The 16,872-nt window shown below is 42.6% G+C and overlaps 2 protein-coding genes across 11 annotated transcripts; one reads left to right on the top strand and one right to left on the bottom strand.

Annotated features, from left to right (window-relative positions):
• Nucleotides 1-87: 87 nt before the first annotated feature.
• Nucleotides 88-8,744, bottom strand: LOC112287544 (SUPPRESSOR OF ABI3-5). Of its 10 annotated transcripts, none has more exons than XM_090253861.1 (16): nt 8,205-8,744; nt 7,162-7,912; nt 6,813-6,853; nt 5,412-6,255; nt 5,096-5,167; nt 4,829-4,921; nt 4,451-4,530; nt 4,067-4,208; nt 3,811-3,895; nt 3,615-3,706; nt 3,353-3,421; nt 2,852-3,022; nt 2,238-2,436; nt 1,044-2,009; nt 686-927; nt 88-464 (listed from the first exon to the last, which is right to left on the bottom strand). In XM_090253861.1, exons 2-16 carry the CDS (start codon nt 7,210-7,212, stop codon nt 279-281), a joined length of 3,333 nt encoding a protein of 1,110 aa, XP_090109987.1. In that variant the 5' UTR covers nt 7,213-7,912; nt 8,205-8,744; the 3' UTR covers nt 88-278. The 10 variants fall into 10 exon arrangements, with proteins under 10 accessions (XP_090109987.1, XP_090109988.1, XP_090109989.1 ...); XM_090253862.1 differs by having other exon boundaries at nt 7,162-7,886; XM_090253863.1 differs by having other exon boundaries at nt 7,162-7,625.
• Nucleotides 8,745-10,143: 1,399 nt separating this feature from the next.
• Nucleotides 10,144-16,664, top strand: LOC112287385 (uncharacterized). Its single transcript, XM_073536566.2, has 6 exons — nt 10,144-10,953; nt 11,779-12,928; nt 13,217-13,453; nt 13,654-14,805; nt 14,966-15,715; nt 16,228-16,664. Exons 1-6 carry the CDS (start codon nt 10,286-10,288, stop codon nt 16,540-16,542), a joined length of 4,272 nt encoding a protein of 1,423 aa, XP_073392667.1. The 5' UTR covers nt 10,144-10,285; the 3' UTR covers nt 16,543-16,664.
• Nucleotides 16,665-16,872: the final 208 nt, after the last annotated feature.

The raw sequence follows: 16,872 nt of genomic DNA, 5'->3' as shown, positions 1-16,872 counted from the left end.
ACAACGTGTCTTGCTCAGATATCTCCTCGCCCACAAAGTATATGGATGTCGGTAAAACCAGGCCACAGAGATGAATCCATGGCAATCTGAAATGCTAAAATTATTTTATTATTAGAAAAACTTGGTCAAAGGCAACCAACAGTCCTTTTCTAAACCAAGTTAAAAGTAAACATCAAAAGTTTATACAAAGTGAGGGTTCCGACCTTGGAATTTAGACCTACAATGCAAGTAGAATCTAAGGAACACTGGCAAAGAACCAAGTCTAATATACAGCATAGTCAAATCATCTCGTGAAATCGAGCTAGTGCTTTCTTTTGGATGACGATCCTGTAACTGTCACCGGGAAGGGTTTCAAACCGGGAGTCAGTTTTCTTCTGTTGGCTATGACTTCCAAGCCCAGCCCTCTCTCCTGCTCCTTGGGCTAGCACTGGTTCAACGATACCTGTTCCCTCCTTGCCAAGCCCCTAGAGCCCAAATTGAAAGCGTTAAGTCATTGTAGTTGCAGTATACTAGAAAACTACTAATTCCAGGCACATAACAGAAGGTTGAAGTCTAGCATTACATCAATTAATTTGTATTAATAGGATAACTGAAAAGACACTCGAATATGTAGATTGAAAGGTAGAAATTGTTTAAACAGCACAAAAGAATGGCATAAGAAGGACGTTGGGCGTTCTTCACATACCGAGCCTTCTTGCCACCCCATGTTTCGGAGCATGCGATTGCCAACATTGCTCGCATCCAAAGCTCTCTCAGCGGTGATGACCTCGAAGGACTCAGTCTCAGCACCACCCATGACAGCACCAGAATGATCTGTGACTACCCCCTGTTTTGATCCTCCCCCTCCAACTCCAGGAGGGAAGGGCATGTCGGACCCTCGACCTACCCCTCTTGCTCCAACTCCGGGAGGGAAGGGCATATCTTTCCCTGCTCATAAATTTAAGTGCTGTAAGCATTAAAACATCGACAGTGGAACATTCGTCAAAGGACCTGGATTACTTGTTCATAATTAGAGATAACTCATTCCTAAAAGTATCGTATACCTTTACCTTTCCCATCGCCTTCAGAAACATCTCCAGGCAATGTGGACGCATACAAACTACGACGCTCTGCAGCTCTGTCTCTGTATCCATTTTGAGGGGTTTCAGTGAATCTTCTTCTAGTTGTAGTAGTCGTCGGGACATTAGGAAACGCCCCTAATGCAGACGCGTCAGTTTTAAATGGAGTGATAACGACAGGACTCTCCGATGCTCCACCACCAAGAGAAGGACCCCCCGTCTCAACCCCTCTTCCTCGTCCAGCTCCTCTTCCTGCTGAACCTCCACTTTGCACTGAGCTTGACACACCAAATACTGAGACACCTCTGCCAGAACTCTGAGTAAGGGGTCTGGCTCTGCCAGCCCCTTCAGATGGGTGATAATTACCACTAAAAGGATTTCCCCCTCCACGGCCAAGTGTAGACATTCCTCGTCCGACAGAACCAGTCTGAGAAGGTCTTGCTGAAGCTTGTAATGATGATCCCCGGCCGACTGAGTTGTTAACACTCCCATCCATTGTTATATCTGAGCTTGAGGGAAGCGTTTCTTCAGCAAGGGTAGCAGGGGTCAAACCCTCATACTGGCGCTGTTTCCACACAGACATCACATTATTCATCTTCTTCTTTCCGGCTCCAAGCATCACACCCTTCCGAAGTTCTCGTTCTTTTTCTTTCATCTTCTCTTTCTCTTTCTTGGCAGTGAGCTTCGCAGCTTCAGCAGCAGCTGCTACTGCTTCCGCCAAGGTTGGCTTTTTAGGCTCAGCCTGGGAATCCAGCGTCACAATTGCAGGGGCTGATATGATAACAGCTTTCGATATTGACGTTGTGGTAGTAGGCGCTGTGGTAGCGGACACTGGAGCTTCAGCAGATTCTCCAGCAGTTGCGGTGTTCTCCGGAGGCACATAAGGAGTGTATTGTTGCGTATCTTGATCGTAAGTATACCAAACTCCTGAATTTCCGTCATAGTACAACCCTGTGGATTGAGGAAGAAACATTATTTAATAATGCAAATTCTTTATTACAATACTTAATCCACTGAAAGCCAAACACGACAACAAGATACTACCATGCAGGGACCAATTGTACAAGGCAGATCATGTAACGAAATAAACATGACAGAAGGATTACACCACTTTCATATTCAAATCAGCAGAAGTGTAGCGATCAAAGAGGGTTTTGACTTAATGATCACAGTTCTTACCTTGATTCCCATCATAGTAAAATCCCGAGGAAGAATCATAATAATAACCAGAAGCTTCATCCCAAACAAAACCTGACTGAGGAGCGCCACCATCTCCCTCTCCGCTACTACCTGCGTCTGTTTCAGCTATCTTCTGCAATCCAGTCTCCGCATTCTCGCCAGGATTGTACTCTTTTGGAGCCCAGCCTATCATATCATACTGACAAAGAAAAAGTAAAAGTAACATTAGAACTGTAGTATGATCATCTACAGTATAAAACATTCCGATAAATACACAATATAAATCATCAATAACACTGAAGGTCTTTACGGATCTTTATGGGTACACAAAACCAGTACCGACTTAAAACCGGCCGCAGGACGAAGTCAATTGTGCTAACAAATATTTCCTCGTGCACAAGAGAAGAGTTCCAACTAAAGGCTTAATCCGTTAAAAATTTATTTCAACTACACATAAGAACATAGAACCTTGTCCTCTCTGAAATAATATCCCAAATTATTTATTTAAGTACTTTGCTGGAGAGGAATCCGTCTGGAGCACAAGAATAACACATCAAGTGACCATAATTAGCAGATATTTCCAATAATAACAAAACGTCAGGAAAGAGTAACACCTGCTGAGCAAAAGTTGCAGCTTCAATTGCAGCAGCAGCGGCCGCACTGCCTTGAGAATTGGCACCAGAAGCTGGACCAATACTTTTGGCAAAAGCAACTCGCAAAAGCTGCCCATTCTTATCCAATGCTATTCCATTTGTTGACTCAAGTGCTTTGGCAGCATCTTCCACCTACAACGACAGGATGGATTGTCAATGAATCTCACAGCCAACTTTATTAAAATGGAAAGAGCACTAAGCTCCTAACTATCGCAACTCCTAGTGCATTTTCCATTGCGTCAAGGAATCTGTCACACTTAGTAACTCCGTCACCTATTGAATTCACGAAAAACTATCTATAATTGATACCACCATCATTGCATCCTTTCTCTGGGACATTGGCTTTTGGGTATAGGATTAGGTGACTCCAGCTAGTTTATTCATCAATATTCCATCTCATCACAAAACTAAAAGCAACTGATAAACTACGCACAGTTAAGACATTAGAAGATAGTAATATACCGAGTGAAAATGTATGAAGGCGAACCCTCTAGAAACACTGGTGAACTTGTCTCGTACAAGTCGCAAATCCTGAAAACTCATATAAACATCAACCATAAGATATGAGCATTTCGTAATCACTAAAGACTGCACAAAAAAGGGCCATGTTCTTCCAAAGGCAGACATTACACTCACCAATGAATAACGGGAGTATGAGGTACAATTCCTCTAACAACTGTAAATGCAATTCTGACGATCTCAAAACGAAGGACTAAACAAATACCTTAATGGGTGCATATTTAGAAAATTCGCAGTGCAAGCTTTCTTCATCAACAGTTTCGTCCAATCCACGAACTACAAGGACATGCGTCGGCCCTGCAACATTATCACAGCAAAAGATGAACAAGCTTAAACTATACGCAACAACTCGAACATAAGATATGAGGAAGGAATGACGTGATGCCCTCGTCACGCCTCACCTGCTTCCGAAGTCCTTCTAGCACCAGCTCCTGAAGCAGCAGTTATATCTGCAGCAGGTGATTCATCTGTCCGCGCCTCATTGCACTATCAAAATCACCAACATTTACAGTTAAGATATTCCTTCCTTACTGTATACAAGGACTAATTAACTGCATCAAGGAACATCTCACAAAAAAACCACAGTAGTCTGTAATCAGCGAGGTTAATCCTTTAAATGATATCTAGAGTTCAGAATCGAGAAATTAGGCAATTCACCTGAAAGCACACAACCCGTCGGGCAAAATTATTGCATCCACAAACTGTGCACATCCAATCGGCTGCAGCTAATCCAGATTTCACTAATGCACCTCGACCTGGGCCAGGCAGTATTCCAGGACCGCCTGTAGGTTTGCTGCTGCTTCACAGTCCAAAGTAAATCATAACAGTCGTCACCACCATTAATTCAGAAAACAACGTAGTAAAAGACACATTACATTGATGATCGATAAGGTGTTGCATCAAAACACGGATTAGAGAGATACTTCCTATGATAATTCGAGGTGACCATTCTCAGTTACTATCTCACCTAAAATATTGACAACAGACAGACGCATTCGATACACTGGATGATAGAAACAACCGTAGGAAAATAGATCAGACCTGTATTCAAAAAGTATACGACGCCCATCGATTATAATGCCTTCGTAACCAATACCATCCATCATTTTTTGAGCCGCTTCCTGCAGCTCATATAGAAAGTTCAAATTAACATCCGCAGAGTAATAAATATTTGTAAGAATAACTCAGCAACCCATGAGCCGTTAATAACAAGATTTATGAGCACCAATCTACTATAAGAAACTACTCATATTGCCAAACTTGGTGACCTGTATGGGCTTCAGTGCCTTCGAGGAAACCATTCAGATCTAAAAATCTGAATATATGATATAACCTTAACCAGAAAAATCAGAAAATATCGAGAGAGCAAGAATTCAGAAGTGACCAGTATAACACACATGAAGGAATATAACAACTCACCACATCTGGAAAATCCACAAATGCGAAACCTCGTGACACTCCCGTACTTCGTTCCTTGATAACACGAACGTGTCTCAGTGGTCCCCAATCAGCCTACGAAACATGGAAATAGAATATCATATAACCATCTACTTTGACGCTTACATAGAAGAGGCTGAGAATATTCGGTATTAAGCTTAAAGCAGGAAACATCTTCTAGTTCTAACGAGCAGGTTAAAGCAAGAACTAATTTCATATATACAGCAGCAAAGTTGATGCGATACTTACCAGTGCTTGATACAGGTCATCCTCGGAAATCTTTTGGGAAAGTCCCTTGACCACAAGGGTCGCAGATGGAGGCTGCAGGAAAATCCACGATAAAGCAGGACAACTTAGCAATGTGCACAAACGATCTGCGAATGCTGCATACAAGATAAGGACATGTCACAGACGAATAGCTGCTGGGCAAGAGACCCTAGTAACAGCATTCAGGTGCAAGTCACAATGGCCTGAATCAAATACAGAAAACACAGACAACTCTAAAAACTCAATCTAGCAATTCCACACAGATATCTTCTTGAACGATGAGTCATAGTCTTCTTACCATGGCAGAAGCAGAATGATAACGGGAGTTATCTCTATCCCGTCTCCTCTCATTTCGTAGATCATCGTAACTGGACTCGCGTCCACCAGCTCCTCTGCTTCTGCTCCGAGGCGATCGACTAAAGCGTCTAGAAAAGTCTCGATCATCATGGCCATAAGAGCGGCCCCTTTCGTGGCCTCTAACTCTATCTGGACTCCAGTTCCAACGTTCTCGTTCTCGACTGCGGCTCCTGCTGCGGTCATAGTCCCGGTCCCTGCGTCGACGTGAAGTATCTCGACCTCGATCCTCTCCTCGGGATCGTCGACCGGATCTCTCCCGAGGGGATATATCCTCTCCTCGGAAGCCGGATACGTCATCCCTCCGAAATTTAGAAGGTGACCCACTTCGAGGTCTAGACAGATCGGCCATATCCACATCTCGATTGCCATCTCTGCCATCTTGATAGAAGTGTCGATCGCGACGATACTCCCAGTCAAAATCGCCATCAGCATTCTCACGATCGCGGCTTCCGGTGCGAGAAGGGAGCCTTTCTAACACGACGTCCCGACCGGTTTCCCTCTCCAAGGTTGCATCCCGGCCGCCCCTCTCCAGTGAATAATCCCGCCTTGATCTCTGATAGATCTCTCTCCCCTGGTTGAATTTCTCAAGTCTGTGTGAACCGCGTTGTTGGGTTATTTCTCCTTCGAGAGGCCGTCGTCTGCTCGGTGGCCAACCATGCTGAAGGTAGCTGTCCGCATCGAGACCAGCCTCTCCGGGATAAGCACCTCGCGAATAAGGGGGCCCTGCTTCCCTGGGCGGGTAGGAGTCCTCAATATATCCTCTGTCTCCATATGCTCCCCCGCCCCTGTTACAAACAACTATTTCAGAAGGAGAACAACCAGTGGACTGAACAATCGAGAGCCCCCAATAAATAGAACTGGACTGAGGATTTAACAACTGAGGAGAGAGCGGCAAATGGAAGATCGACCACTTTCGACAGATGCAAAGTTCAGCTTGTGAAAGAATCCATGAGACAGTGTAAAAAGTTCATTTCATTCCAGACGAACTTTTTCGTCTCGTTCTTTCTCCTTTATGTTTCGATTAAATTATGATGGATTCATGAGGAATCAGCAACAAAAACTGTTTGATGCGCTGAAATTGTTGATAAAATAAATGTGACAGGAGCAACTGACTATTAGCGTAGTCCATACACAACAGCACGTTCTTATAGAACTTACGTTCATTCAGAAATCTGAAATTCGATAAAAACCAGGTATAACTTCAAAGAGTACAAAAGTTCAAAAACGAAACTAAACAATGTTCACAAGTATTTCCAAGTGGAGAGTTCAATATGAAATCGAACCGCAATGACACCATATACAATGGTTTGGGTTAGACAATAGCAGAGAAAGAAAAGGGAACCTGAGGTCGGGGCCGAGATTTGGATCATAGCTCTCCAAAGCCTGTGCATCCAAAAGAATAAGGGAGAGTCAGCAGCCAACACAGAAACAGGAGAGAGACCAACCGCCACTGCTTTTTTTCTTTTTTTTCTTTCTGCGAAAGCCATAGCCATGAGCATTTCCATATCTGGGCGGTTTCGAGCGAGCGTGCTTGATACGCGGTTCAAGTAGGTATTGAGGGACAAGAGAAGTCATTATAGCTTGTCATAAACCATGTCATGGGTGTGGGGTATCTCCCCACATGAAGATCTAGGAGAAAAAACCACATCAACCGTGTTCTTTTGATGGTAATATTTTAATGTAATGCGTACGCTGCTGTTTTCCCAGCTTGCTTGTTGCAGCCCATACCGTACGCCATCCATTTCGCGGCCCTTCTCTTTGCATAACCCCAAAGGCTTCAGCTTCGCAGCAACTCTCCTTCCTTAGCCTGATCCTACTCACAGGTATTGACTGTTGCCTTCCCTGTCCTGTATGTAATTGAACACAAACACATTCCTCGGTTATGTCACAGCAATTAATGCGGATATAGCCACCATCCTCTGATCGCCTTCCGAGCCCTTTGCTGGGAGTCTACATACCCTTGAATGCACATAAGAAACTCCACACTTGCCGAACAGAGTCTTCAAGCAAGGTGTGCTTATAGACCATTGACCTAGGATGATTAAAGCAGATCTGGAGACAAGTAGGGCGCTTGCACCATATCCATGTCTCCGCATCATAACCACAATTCAAGCGTGCTCACAAGACGAAGCCTCTTTTCCAGAAGACGAATTCGCTGAATCCACAGAACGACTGAATTAATCTTGTCCAGAAGTAACATTACATGACCCACTATCTAAAAGAATACGCTCTGTGAGCACCTGAGGTATGCAATACAAAATAATAATGATGTGTAGGTAAATCCACCTGGCTCTCTTAATATTCTCTAAACTACAGTAACCCTATCAGACATCTAGTCAAGATACATGTATGGATCTCGCAGGAAAATATGATCACATACAAAACCGCCTTCTTTCCAACAGAACCTCGCTACCCACTGCTACCATGTCACATCAAAACGCACTGCAATTAACACAATTCATAAAAAACGTAAAAGAACAAAGATTATTAGCCATCATCTCTCCCATTACTCTAAAAACTGGCAAGTATCCACCAAGCACACAAATCCTCACCAAACACTGCGCCCCACATTACAACTCATTGAATGCCCATGCTTTAGTCTAGGAACAACTTCCCTGGCTCGGCAACTAAATACCAACACCAACAAAGTAATTTTTTTTTTTTTTTTTTTTTACATTCATACATCTTACTTCCAGGATCAGGATTTAAAAAGTGCAAAGGCAAGGGCTCTTACAGCAAGATTGCAAAAAAACACCGCTGGAAACTCCACAGCCAACACCCACCAGTCGCTCCAAACACAAAACCCTAAAATTCACGCTACTCTCCCCGCTCTATCTATCCAACCCGCGCCCCTTCGGAATTCTCCACCGCAGCAGCACTACCTCCAACCTCGAATCCACAACTCAAAACCTAAACTCCTCCTCCTCTCAAGCTACTCAAACAACGCCAAAACAAAATCCCAGACAGGGATGCTCCCCTCCTCTCTATGTAACAAACAAACAATCTCCCTCCACCCAACAAAGTGCGACACAAAATGTGCTAAAATGAAAAAGTGTGGGGCTAATCTCAGACACCAGAATGGAAGATTGCGGTGGGTTGGGAGAGCGCCACACCGGGAGGCGTTTGAAAGGCCCCGTCGACGTTTCTAGGGTTTGAGGGAGGACCTCGGAAGGGGGGACATGGTACGCAGTGGGTATATTGGTGACGAGAGAGGGGAGAGAGAGGCCAACACATACAAACAAAAAACAATCACACAAATACAAAAAGCAAAGCAAACCCAAATAATGAATGAATGAATGAATGAATGAATGCCCTCCTCGGGACCTCAATAACTGCTATGGCTTTTCGGGGGCCTGTCGCCTTTTTGAAAATGTCATCCTCTCATAGTTACTTTATCATCCATTCTGTTACTTTAGTTCATCCCTTGTGTTGTGATGTGATTTTGTGCAATTGTGTGTTTATTTTACATCTTTTGTGTGATGATTCCAAGGTCTTGTACGTCGTCATTGGAAGTTTTGTTTTAGGGTTTGGTTTATAGACTGTTGTTTGATATGGTAGGAAAGGAAAAGAGAGAAAAATTAAAGTTTATGCAATTTGAAAAGTGGGAATGAAAAAAACTTACACATGACAATTATGGTATGCATTAAATTTTGAAGTGATTTTTTCTAAGTTTTAGATTAGGAAAAACAATAAATTTTGTACATAGTTTTAATTTCTTTTTTATAAATTTGTAAATGTTATAATAAATAAATCAATAGGAAAAAATATTTTAAAAAAAAGAAGAATATTATTTTCTAAATAGTCCTATATGCAATAAGATAAAGCCTATATTATTTATGTTTGTATCAATTACTTTAATTGAGCTAGTTTAGTATATAAAATGCACTCACTTTTAAATTATATTTAGATTAAAACAGTACTTATAAAAATAGTTATAGTTAAAATTATACTCGTATAAGATTTTGATAAAAAATAAATAAAATACAAGCTTAATAATTGACTTTAAAAATAAATTACAGTAGTAGTAGGGTTTTGTTGAAAAATTACAATAATAGTATAGAATTGATATTTTCTAAAAATTCCATAATCTATTTATTAAAAACTTCTGTGCAAATCAGTTATTTTATGTTGGGTACGATTTTGTCTTATTTTAAAATAAAATAAAAAATAATACGAATGTGAAGTTTCTGAGACAAAACAATCTATGGACGACCGAAATATTCACATTATAACTACGTTTTTTTATGATAACTGACTTATGAATGGTAGAATAGTATAAAATCAATAAAAACATAATGTACGAATTCTAAAGTTTGTTGCAAGTCAGATTAGTTTTTATTTTTTATTTTATTTTTTATTTACATTTTTGTTATATTTTAACAGTATATATTTACATCCTATTACCTAATAAATAAATAAATAAATAATATATTTTATAAGTGTAACAAATGAAAATTTAATTTTGAAATATATTTAAAAAATGTAATGAATAAATAAATGAAACCTCAAAACTGTATCATGGTAAACATTTTAAAATGTCCTAAGTTGCAATAGTGAATACCTAAACTTCTATTTAATCTTCGTAAGTTTTTACATGACGTGCTGAATTTTGTTTTAATGTAAAGCACTGCTTTATAAATTATACTCCTCGATTGTATCTTGTCACTGTTGAGCATCCCCCACCCCAGTCCAGCTTCATTGAAAACCTCGCTCTGACCACAAAGGTTATGGCTTTGCATTCGCCTGGGCACAGACTCATTTGTGCTAGTTTCCTTGCTTTTCCAAGTTGTGGGTTGTTCAGCCTTATACATCAGCATGTATCTCTTGTTAGGATTCATTTGTAAATGGATAGCGTGGGTTTGTGGTGGATTCGGAGGTGATGGAGAACAACATCCCAGTGACACTCGTAACAGTCTCCATACCGACAGTGGCGACTACCCACGCTCAACTGACGCTGCGGAGAGTGATGACGTCTACAATCTCGGTAGCTCTGCTGCTCAACTTCGTCCCGTCCAACAACAGATCAAGTATGACGTTTTCATAAACCACCGGGGCCCTGACACAAAGTATTCGTTTGTCACCTTCCTTCAGGAGGGGCTCGAGGAGAAGCAGTACACTCCGTTTGTGGATAAGTCACTGGGAGAGGGGAAACTAGTCTTCGAGGAGATCGAAGCAGCCATTCAAGCCACATCGGTTCACTTGGCCATATTCTCTCCACGGTACGCTGAATCGGAATACTGCCTCGATGAACTGGTTTCTATGCTAAAACGTAGACGAAAGAGTCCCAACGGCGCTGTCACCTTGGTGCCTGTCTTTTACAAAGTGAAGCCTCAAGATCTTCGCACGCCCGATTTACCTGGAAGTCCTTTCTGGCAAGCGTTTCAGAAGAATAAAATCAGATATTCTGGTCGGCGAATCTCAGAGTGGAGGGAAGCTCTACATGATGCAGCCGATCTCAAAGGATTTGTGTTCAAAAAAGGCGAGTATGTCCTCGAAACGCAGAAACAAAACTCTGAGTTGTTTGTAATTGAGTTTGATGTGTAGCACTCTGTTTTTGACAAATTCGATTGAGCTCTACATACTTGTTCAAGGCTTCAAAATTTCACAAACCGCTTGGAAAGTCACCAGTGGTTTGAATGGGCATTTTGCTTCCTAAGTTAACATTGTCGGTACACATGCTGTACTGTTGTCCACCTCCGTCCCCCAGTGTTTAGTTGAGAGGTTCACCAGGCTGCCCTTTAGCACTAGCTGCTCTTCGATTCATCTCCTGCTAGACCAATGAAGGTCGATGAGAACATTCTCATAAGCAAAAATAGGGAGGATTCTGGGCCCCTTTTCCCTCTTCTACTCCATATTTCATAATGTGAGGTTGGCAATAGTACAGTATGGCAAACGATGACTGATACATCCACCTTAATTGTTTTTTTCCTATAGCTTCATAACACCATACACGTTGAAGTCTGGGATTTTCACATTACATTGAAGCATGAAACGGTGCAAATCCGTTGTCATCACTAGTTTATAGTGCTTCAAGTGCTTAATAGATAATGCTAATTCTTGACCTTCTCCTAGATCCCATCAACTTCTCAGTTGGCAGGCCTTATAATGTACGTGGCAAGTTGAGTCCAGCTTGGGTTTTAATGCAGGCAATAAGAGTGCTTCTGAAACCAGCAGAAGGGGTTACTAATGGCTCGTGTTTGGGAGATTGGACTCTGATCAGTTTATCACATCTAGAAAGAGATTGAACAGGATTATGATTGGACACCGATCGATGTGTACCGCGTGTGTGTGTGTGTGTGTTTGTGCAGAGATGGGAAAGAGCTCAAAAATAAAATCATCGACCGGGTGCAGGAACTAATTGCACCACGAAGTAGGGAACAGCAGGTTCCGTGGCCAATCGTTGGCGGCAAGGTGCTACTGGAAGGAACACTCGGATTGCTGGAAGAAATGGAGGACAAGGTGGGGATACTAGGCATATGTGGCATCGGAGGCATTGGCAAAACCACACTTGCCCAGAGAGTCTACAACCTTTACTCCACTGCTCGTGGATTTACTAAGCACACCTTTCTGAAGCTAGAAGCCAGTCAGGACATGAAACTTTTTCAAGCTCAGGTACTCCGCGACCTCCTCAACAAAAATGAGAAGAACTTAGATGAAGAATACGTGAACCACTTCGAGGGCCTCGCTGGAGTGAAAGTGTTGGTTGTCTTAGACAACATATGCAGCGTGGACCACTTCAAGGAACTCGTTCCCAACATGCTGAAGTTGGGCGGGGGAAGCCGAATAATACTAACTTCACGTGAGAGGGATACGATGAGAGCCATCATGAACGTTGAGCCATCCTGTGCTTTTTGCCCGCTTGATATGAAGAAGTTGGGACACGAAGATTCGTTTCAGCTTTTCTGGCTCCACGCTTTCCAGAACAGAGACGTTTCAACGGCCGAGGGTAATGTCTTTCGCCCTCTCGCAGCCAAGGTGGTTAAGTTGTGTGGAGGTCTTCCCTTGGCATTGAAGGTTATCGGACAACATTTATATGGAAAGTCGGAGGAAGTGTGGAGTGAGGCATCCGAGACTCTGAGGGATAGACCTGATATCATAGATGTTCTTAGCATCAGTTACAAGGGTCTACGGGATCCAGACAAGATGATGTTCTTAGATGTCTCTTGCCAAATGGTTGGTTTGCTGGAGGAGGATGCCATCGACATCTGGAAATCTTGTAGGTCTTGCCCGTCCTTGGAGTGCATGACCTCTAAAATGGTCCATGATTCCTTGCAAATTTTGAAAGACAAGTCGCTTGTGGAAGTGGACGAAGACAAAAGACTCACCATGCATGACCTGCTACGGGAGATGGGCAGAAAGATGGACGAGGTGGAGAAGATTGGTAGTTTGAAGAGAGAAGGGCATCGTTGCCACCTGTGGGATCCTAGTGAAGCTGAAAAATACCTGAAAGAAGGCAAGGTTTGTTCGTTTTGAACCATTCTGATAGATATGTACATAAGTAAAGAAAGGTTGATATTAACAAAAAAAAAGAGGATGAACAAATTATATGAATTGAGTTTTTGATGCCTAGTGCTGATTTAATTTATAGTGATTTTTACCACAACTGAAATGATATACGTATGTTTAGATTTGACTCGTGGCTGTGCATGTTTGTAAGCAAGGTGTCTCAGAAGACAAACGTTAATAGTTGATGTTGGTCATGGTAGGGGTCAAAGGAAGTAAGAGGACTCGCTGGTTGGGGCGGAGCCAACAAGTTTTGGTGTATTGGCATTTCAAACGATGTCTGAGATCCACTTGATGCAACTAGATGGAGCTCGAATTGAGGGAGATTTCTCCGTACTATCTAAGAAGATACGGTGGCTGCAGTGGAGATCCTCGTTTCTCAGAGAACTGCCTCCCAGATTGGACATGAAGTGTTTGGTAATCTTGGATCTCTCAAATAGTGACAACTTAGCTCGACTTTGGTCAGACGATGATGAACAGGTATCTAAAGAAAGGATTAATAAGTATGCTGTACTTGGTTTCAACTCAATCCTCTGAGTTGAAAATGCATGTTATTGCCCGATCATTTGTATGATATATGTAGCTCAAGGCCGGCTCTTAATATAATTTGCTATTTATAGATATTTGTGGTGCTGATGTCGTCGTTCGTTTTTTGGATGTGTCGTGACTGTCCCAATCAGGCAGTGCCCAGGTTGCTGAGAGTGTTACTCCTTCGTAACTGCAGAGCATTGAAGAAGCTCCCAAAGACCATCAAACTACTGACCATGCTTAGAACTCTGAATCTTCAAGGGTGCATTAAGCTGAAACTGTTACCAGGCTCTCTGGGCGACCTGCAAGGACTGCAGGACCTTAACTTGAATGAGTGCCGGAACCTGGAGAGGCTGCCCGAGGGCATAGTTAAGCTCTCCAACCTCAAGGCATTGTCAATGGACTTCTGCAGGAAAATAGCGACCCTTTTCCCAACCGACGACGGAGAGCTGGGAGCAAATCTTATCAAATTTTCTGCTCGAAGGGCTTCCAGCCTCACCAAACTGCCAGAATCATTCTCTAGGTTGTCTTTACTGGAGGAGCTCTGGCTGTCAGGGTGTTGCTCCCTCTCAGAGCTGCCACAGTCGATGAAGGGGCTTGTCAAGTTGAGGTTTATCCGTATCGCAAATTCAGGATTAACTCATTTGCCCACTGATTTCGGAGAGCTTCGAAGACTAAGTGAGCTTCACATCACATCTTGCGACGAACTAAAAAGCCTTCCTGAGAGCTTTGGAAAGCTAGAGATGCTGAAGATCCTCAGGTTGAAGCACTGCACGAGCTTCAGGACGCTTTCTTGCAACTTTGGAGAACTGCCCAGATTGACTGAACTGAACCTCGAATCGTGTCCCATTGAGGACTCGGACTTGCCTCTTAGCTTCGGTAGGTTGAAAAGTCTGACCTCTCTTCTCATGCCTGACAACAAGCTGACCAAGTTGCCCAACAGTTTCAAGAATTTGACAGCCTTGGCCATCTTGGACATGAGACGAAGTAGGGACCTGGCTAATGTCGATGCGTTGCCTGCGTTCCTTGAAGAACTGGAGCTCAGTGGCTGCCGCCAACTGGTTTGTGTGGACCTCCAAGAGAAGGTGAAAAAGCTCAGAAAACTCAGCCTCTATAACTGCACAAGGCTAACTCAATTGCGAGGCCTGGAATCTAGTGAATGCACTGCTCTTGAGAAAATTGATGTCTATAGATGTCGCAGCTTGTCGCATCTGTATGAGGATCAGGTCTCCAACTCGAATTTGAGAGAATGTTACTTGAGTGGAAGTGGTGTGTGCCTCCCGTACAACAACGATTGGTCACAGGTACAGCACTTTCAGTCCACATTGTCTAACACACCCATCTCAAATGTTTGTCATCGCGCTATACACCTCAATCTTGTACAAGAAATGGGAAGCTATGATCATTTACAAGTTTATTTTGGCTTCCTTGAACTTACCCTACTAGATACTGTGCTGATGTCAGATCAGTGCGCCAAGTTGTCAAGTGATCAGTTACTACGACCATGCCATCGGGTTTGTGGAGAACACAATGATGAGGAAGATATGTTCAGTGCGAGATGCGAATGAGCTGTGCTTGGAGACGAGAATTTCGAGGAAGGAGTGCGGTATTGTGGTGGAAGCCGTGGTCATCACGGTAATAGCCCACGACAAAGGGTTTTTAGCTTTTTTCTGGGGCAAGTGCTCCGTGGAAGGACGAATTTTGCGATCTGATGTAGAGGTGTTCACCAGCGAGTTGTTCTCACTGCGACGTAGAGACCATCGGGACCAAGCATACATTTGCACCTTGAGAAGGTCTCACCCGCTAGTTGAAAGGCTGCAAGATGGAGACAGAGTGTGCGTGTTTGTTAGATCGTCCTACGATTTTGAGATCACGGTCATGAAGGGGAGCATCTTTGTTGCTTATAACCGGCCCGACCAGGGGTTGAGGTCAGACGTTCTCGGCGGTTTGGTTTTGAAAGATTGCGTGAGCAATACCCGGCATACGTTTCGAGCTGAGCCGTTTCCTCTTGTCCGTCAGGCTCTCACTCTTCCACTCTCTGATGGAAGGCTTAAGCAAATCATATCTGATCATGATTTCTCTTCATATTATGATGCGTTATCGAATTCCGATGGATCATTTGATACCGATGATTATTTTCATTTTTCCGCAAGTCGCGCTGTTTTTTTTCCACATAATAATTTAATTGCTTCCATTTTATCCAAGTGGGAATTGGTAAGGGTACCTGACGTGCCATCACTCACTGTCTTGGTTTAGAGTGCTGGTTTTATACAACATATATGATCCCTACATGAATGACAAGCTGTTAATGCCAGGGCCAAACGTATAAAGTAATCAAAAAAGAATTTTCCAGAGTCTGAGATGACCTTAGATGATGGAGTGAGTGATATGGTTCAGAATTGCTACCTACGTGGTCACAAGGTTCGAGTTATTGTTGTTGTGCCATCGTTCATTGTCTTGCCTTCGATGGGAGCTTGCACTGAGTAAGTGCCCCAAAAAATAGACTAATATGAAAGGTAGGCTTAGAATGTTATGCTGAGGGCGTGGTCTGTTTGGTAATTCAGTTCCTCAAAAACAACTGGACTAGTTTGTAGTAATGTGCGAAGGCATGATCTGATTATCCATTTACCGCAGCTTGCTATGCAGGTCGTGTGTTTCAACTTTGAATTTATTGCTCCCTGTGAGCTTTTGAGCTTTTATTGATCTGAATGGACTGTTTTGTGCAGGTGAATTCTATTTTGTACCGAAAATGTGATATGTGCGATACACTCTTCAAAGGTGAACGTGGTTGGCATTGCAACGTGTGTAATGACTTTGACATGTGTGAAACTTGCTTCAAGAAATCGGTGACTGAGAATGGGGAGTCTCCTCCTCCCCATCAGTTGGACCATTCCATGTCAGTTTTTCAGTCACCCAATCGACCTGAATTTGAACCAATTCTGATGCCGTATGAAAAGGGTATAGATTATTTGAATTGGGGGTATGTGGTGTACGAGTACCCAAATGTGCGGTGGTGTGAAACTTTTGAGTTTATTCGTTGAGACTTACAAGGTTCTCACTGCAGTGAAATGTGAGATTTTAGTCGTGACTATTGAAGGCAACAAGTGGATAACACAAGACAATAAAACCAATGCGATATTCATTTGCGTACAAATTGTTTAAATTTGTTTATAATTATTACATATATATCTTCAATAAAGAAAGAACAACATTGAAAAGAATTTCCATTTACAGAATAATTAAATGAACTACTGAAATTGTTACAACTTTTTAATTTTTTGTTATCTGATTAAAAATAAGATCACAAGAGGAAGAGACATTCTTAGGGATACGACAAGGTATGTCTCAGTAAATGCTATAATTTATGAAGA

This window comes from Physcomitrium patens, chromosome 10 (genome assembly GCF_059467195.1).
Source record: "Physcomitrium patens ecotype Gransden chromosome 10, ASM5946719v1, whole genome shotgun sequence".
Lineage (NCBI taxonomy): Eukaryota > Viridiplantae > Streptophyta > Bryopsida > Funariales > Funariaceae > Physcomitrium > Physcomitrium patens.
Note: the sequence above shows the minus strand (reverse complement) of the source record. Positions and strands in the feature narration are given on the sequence as shown.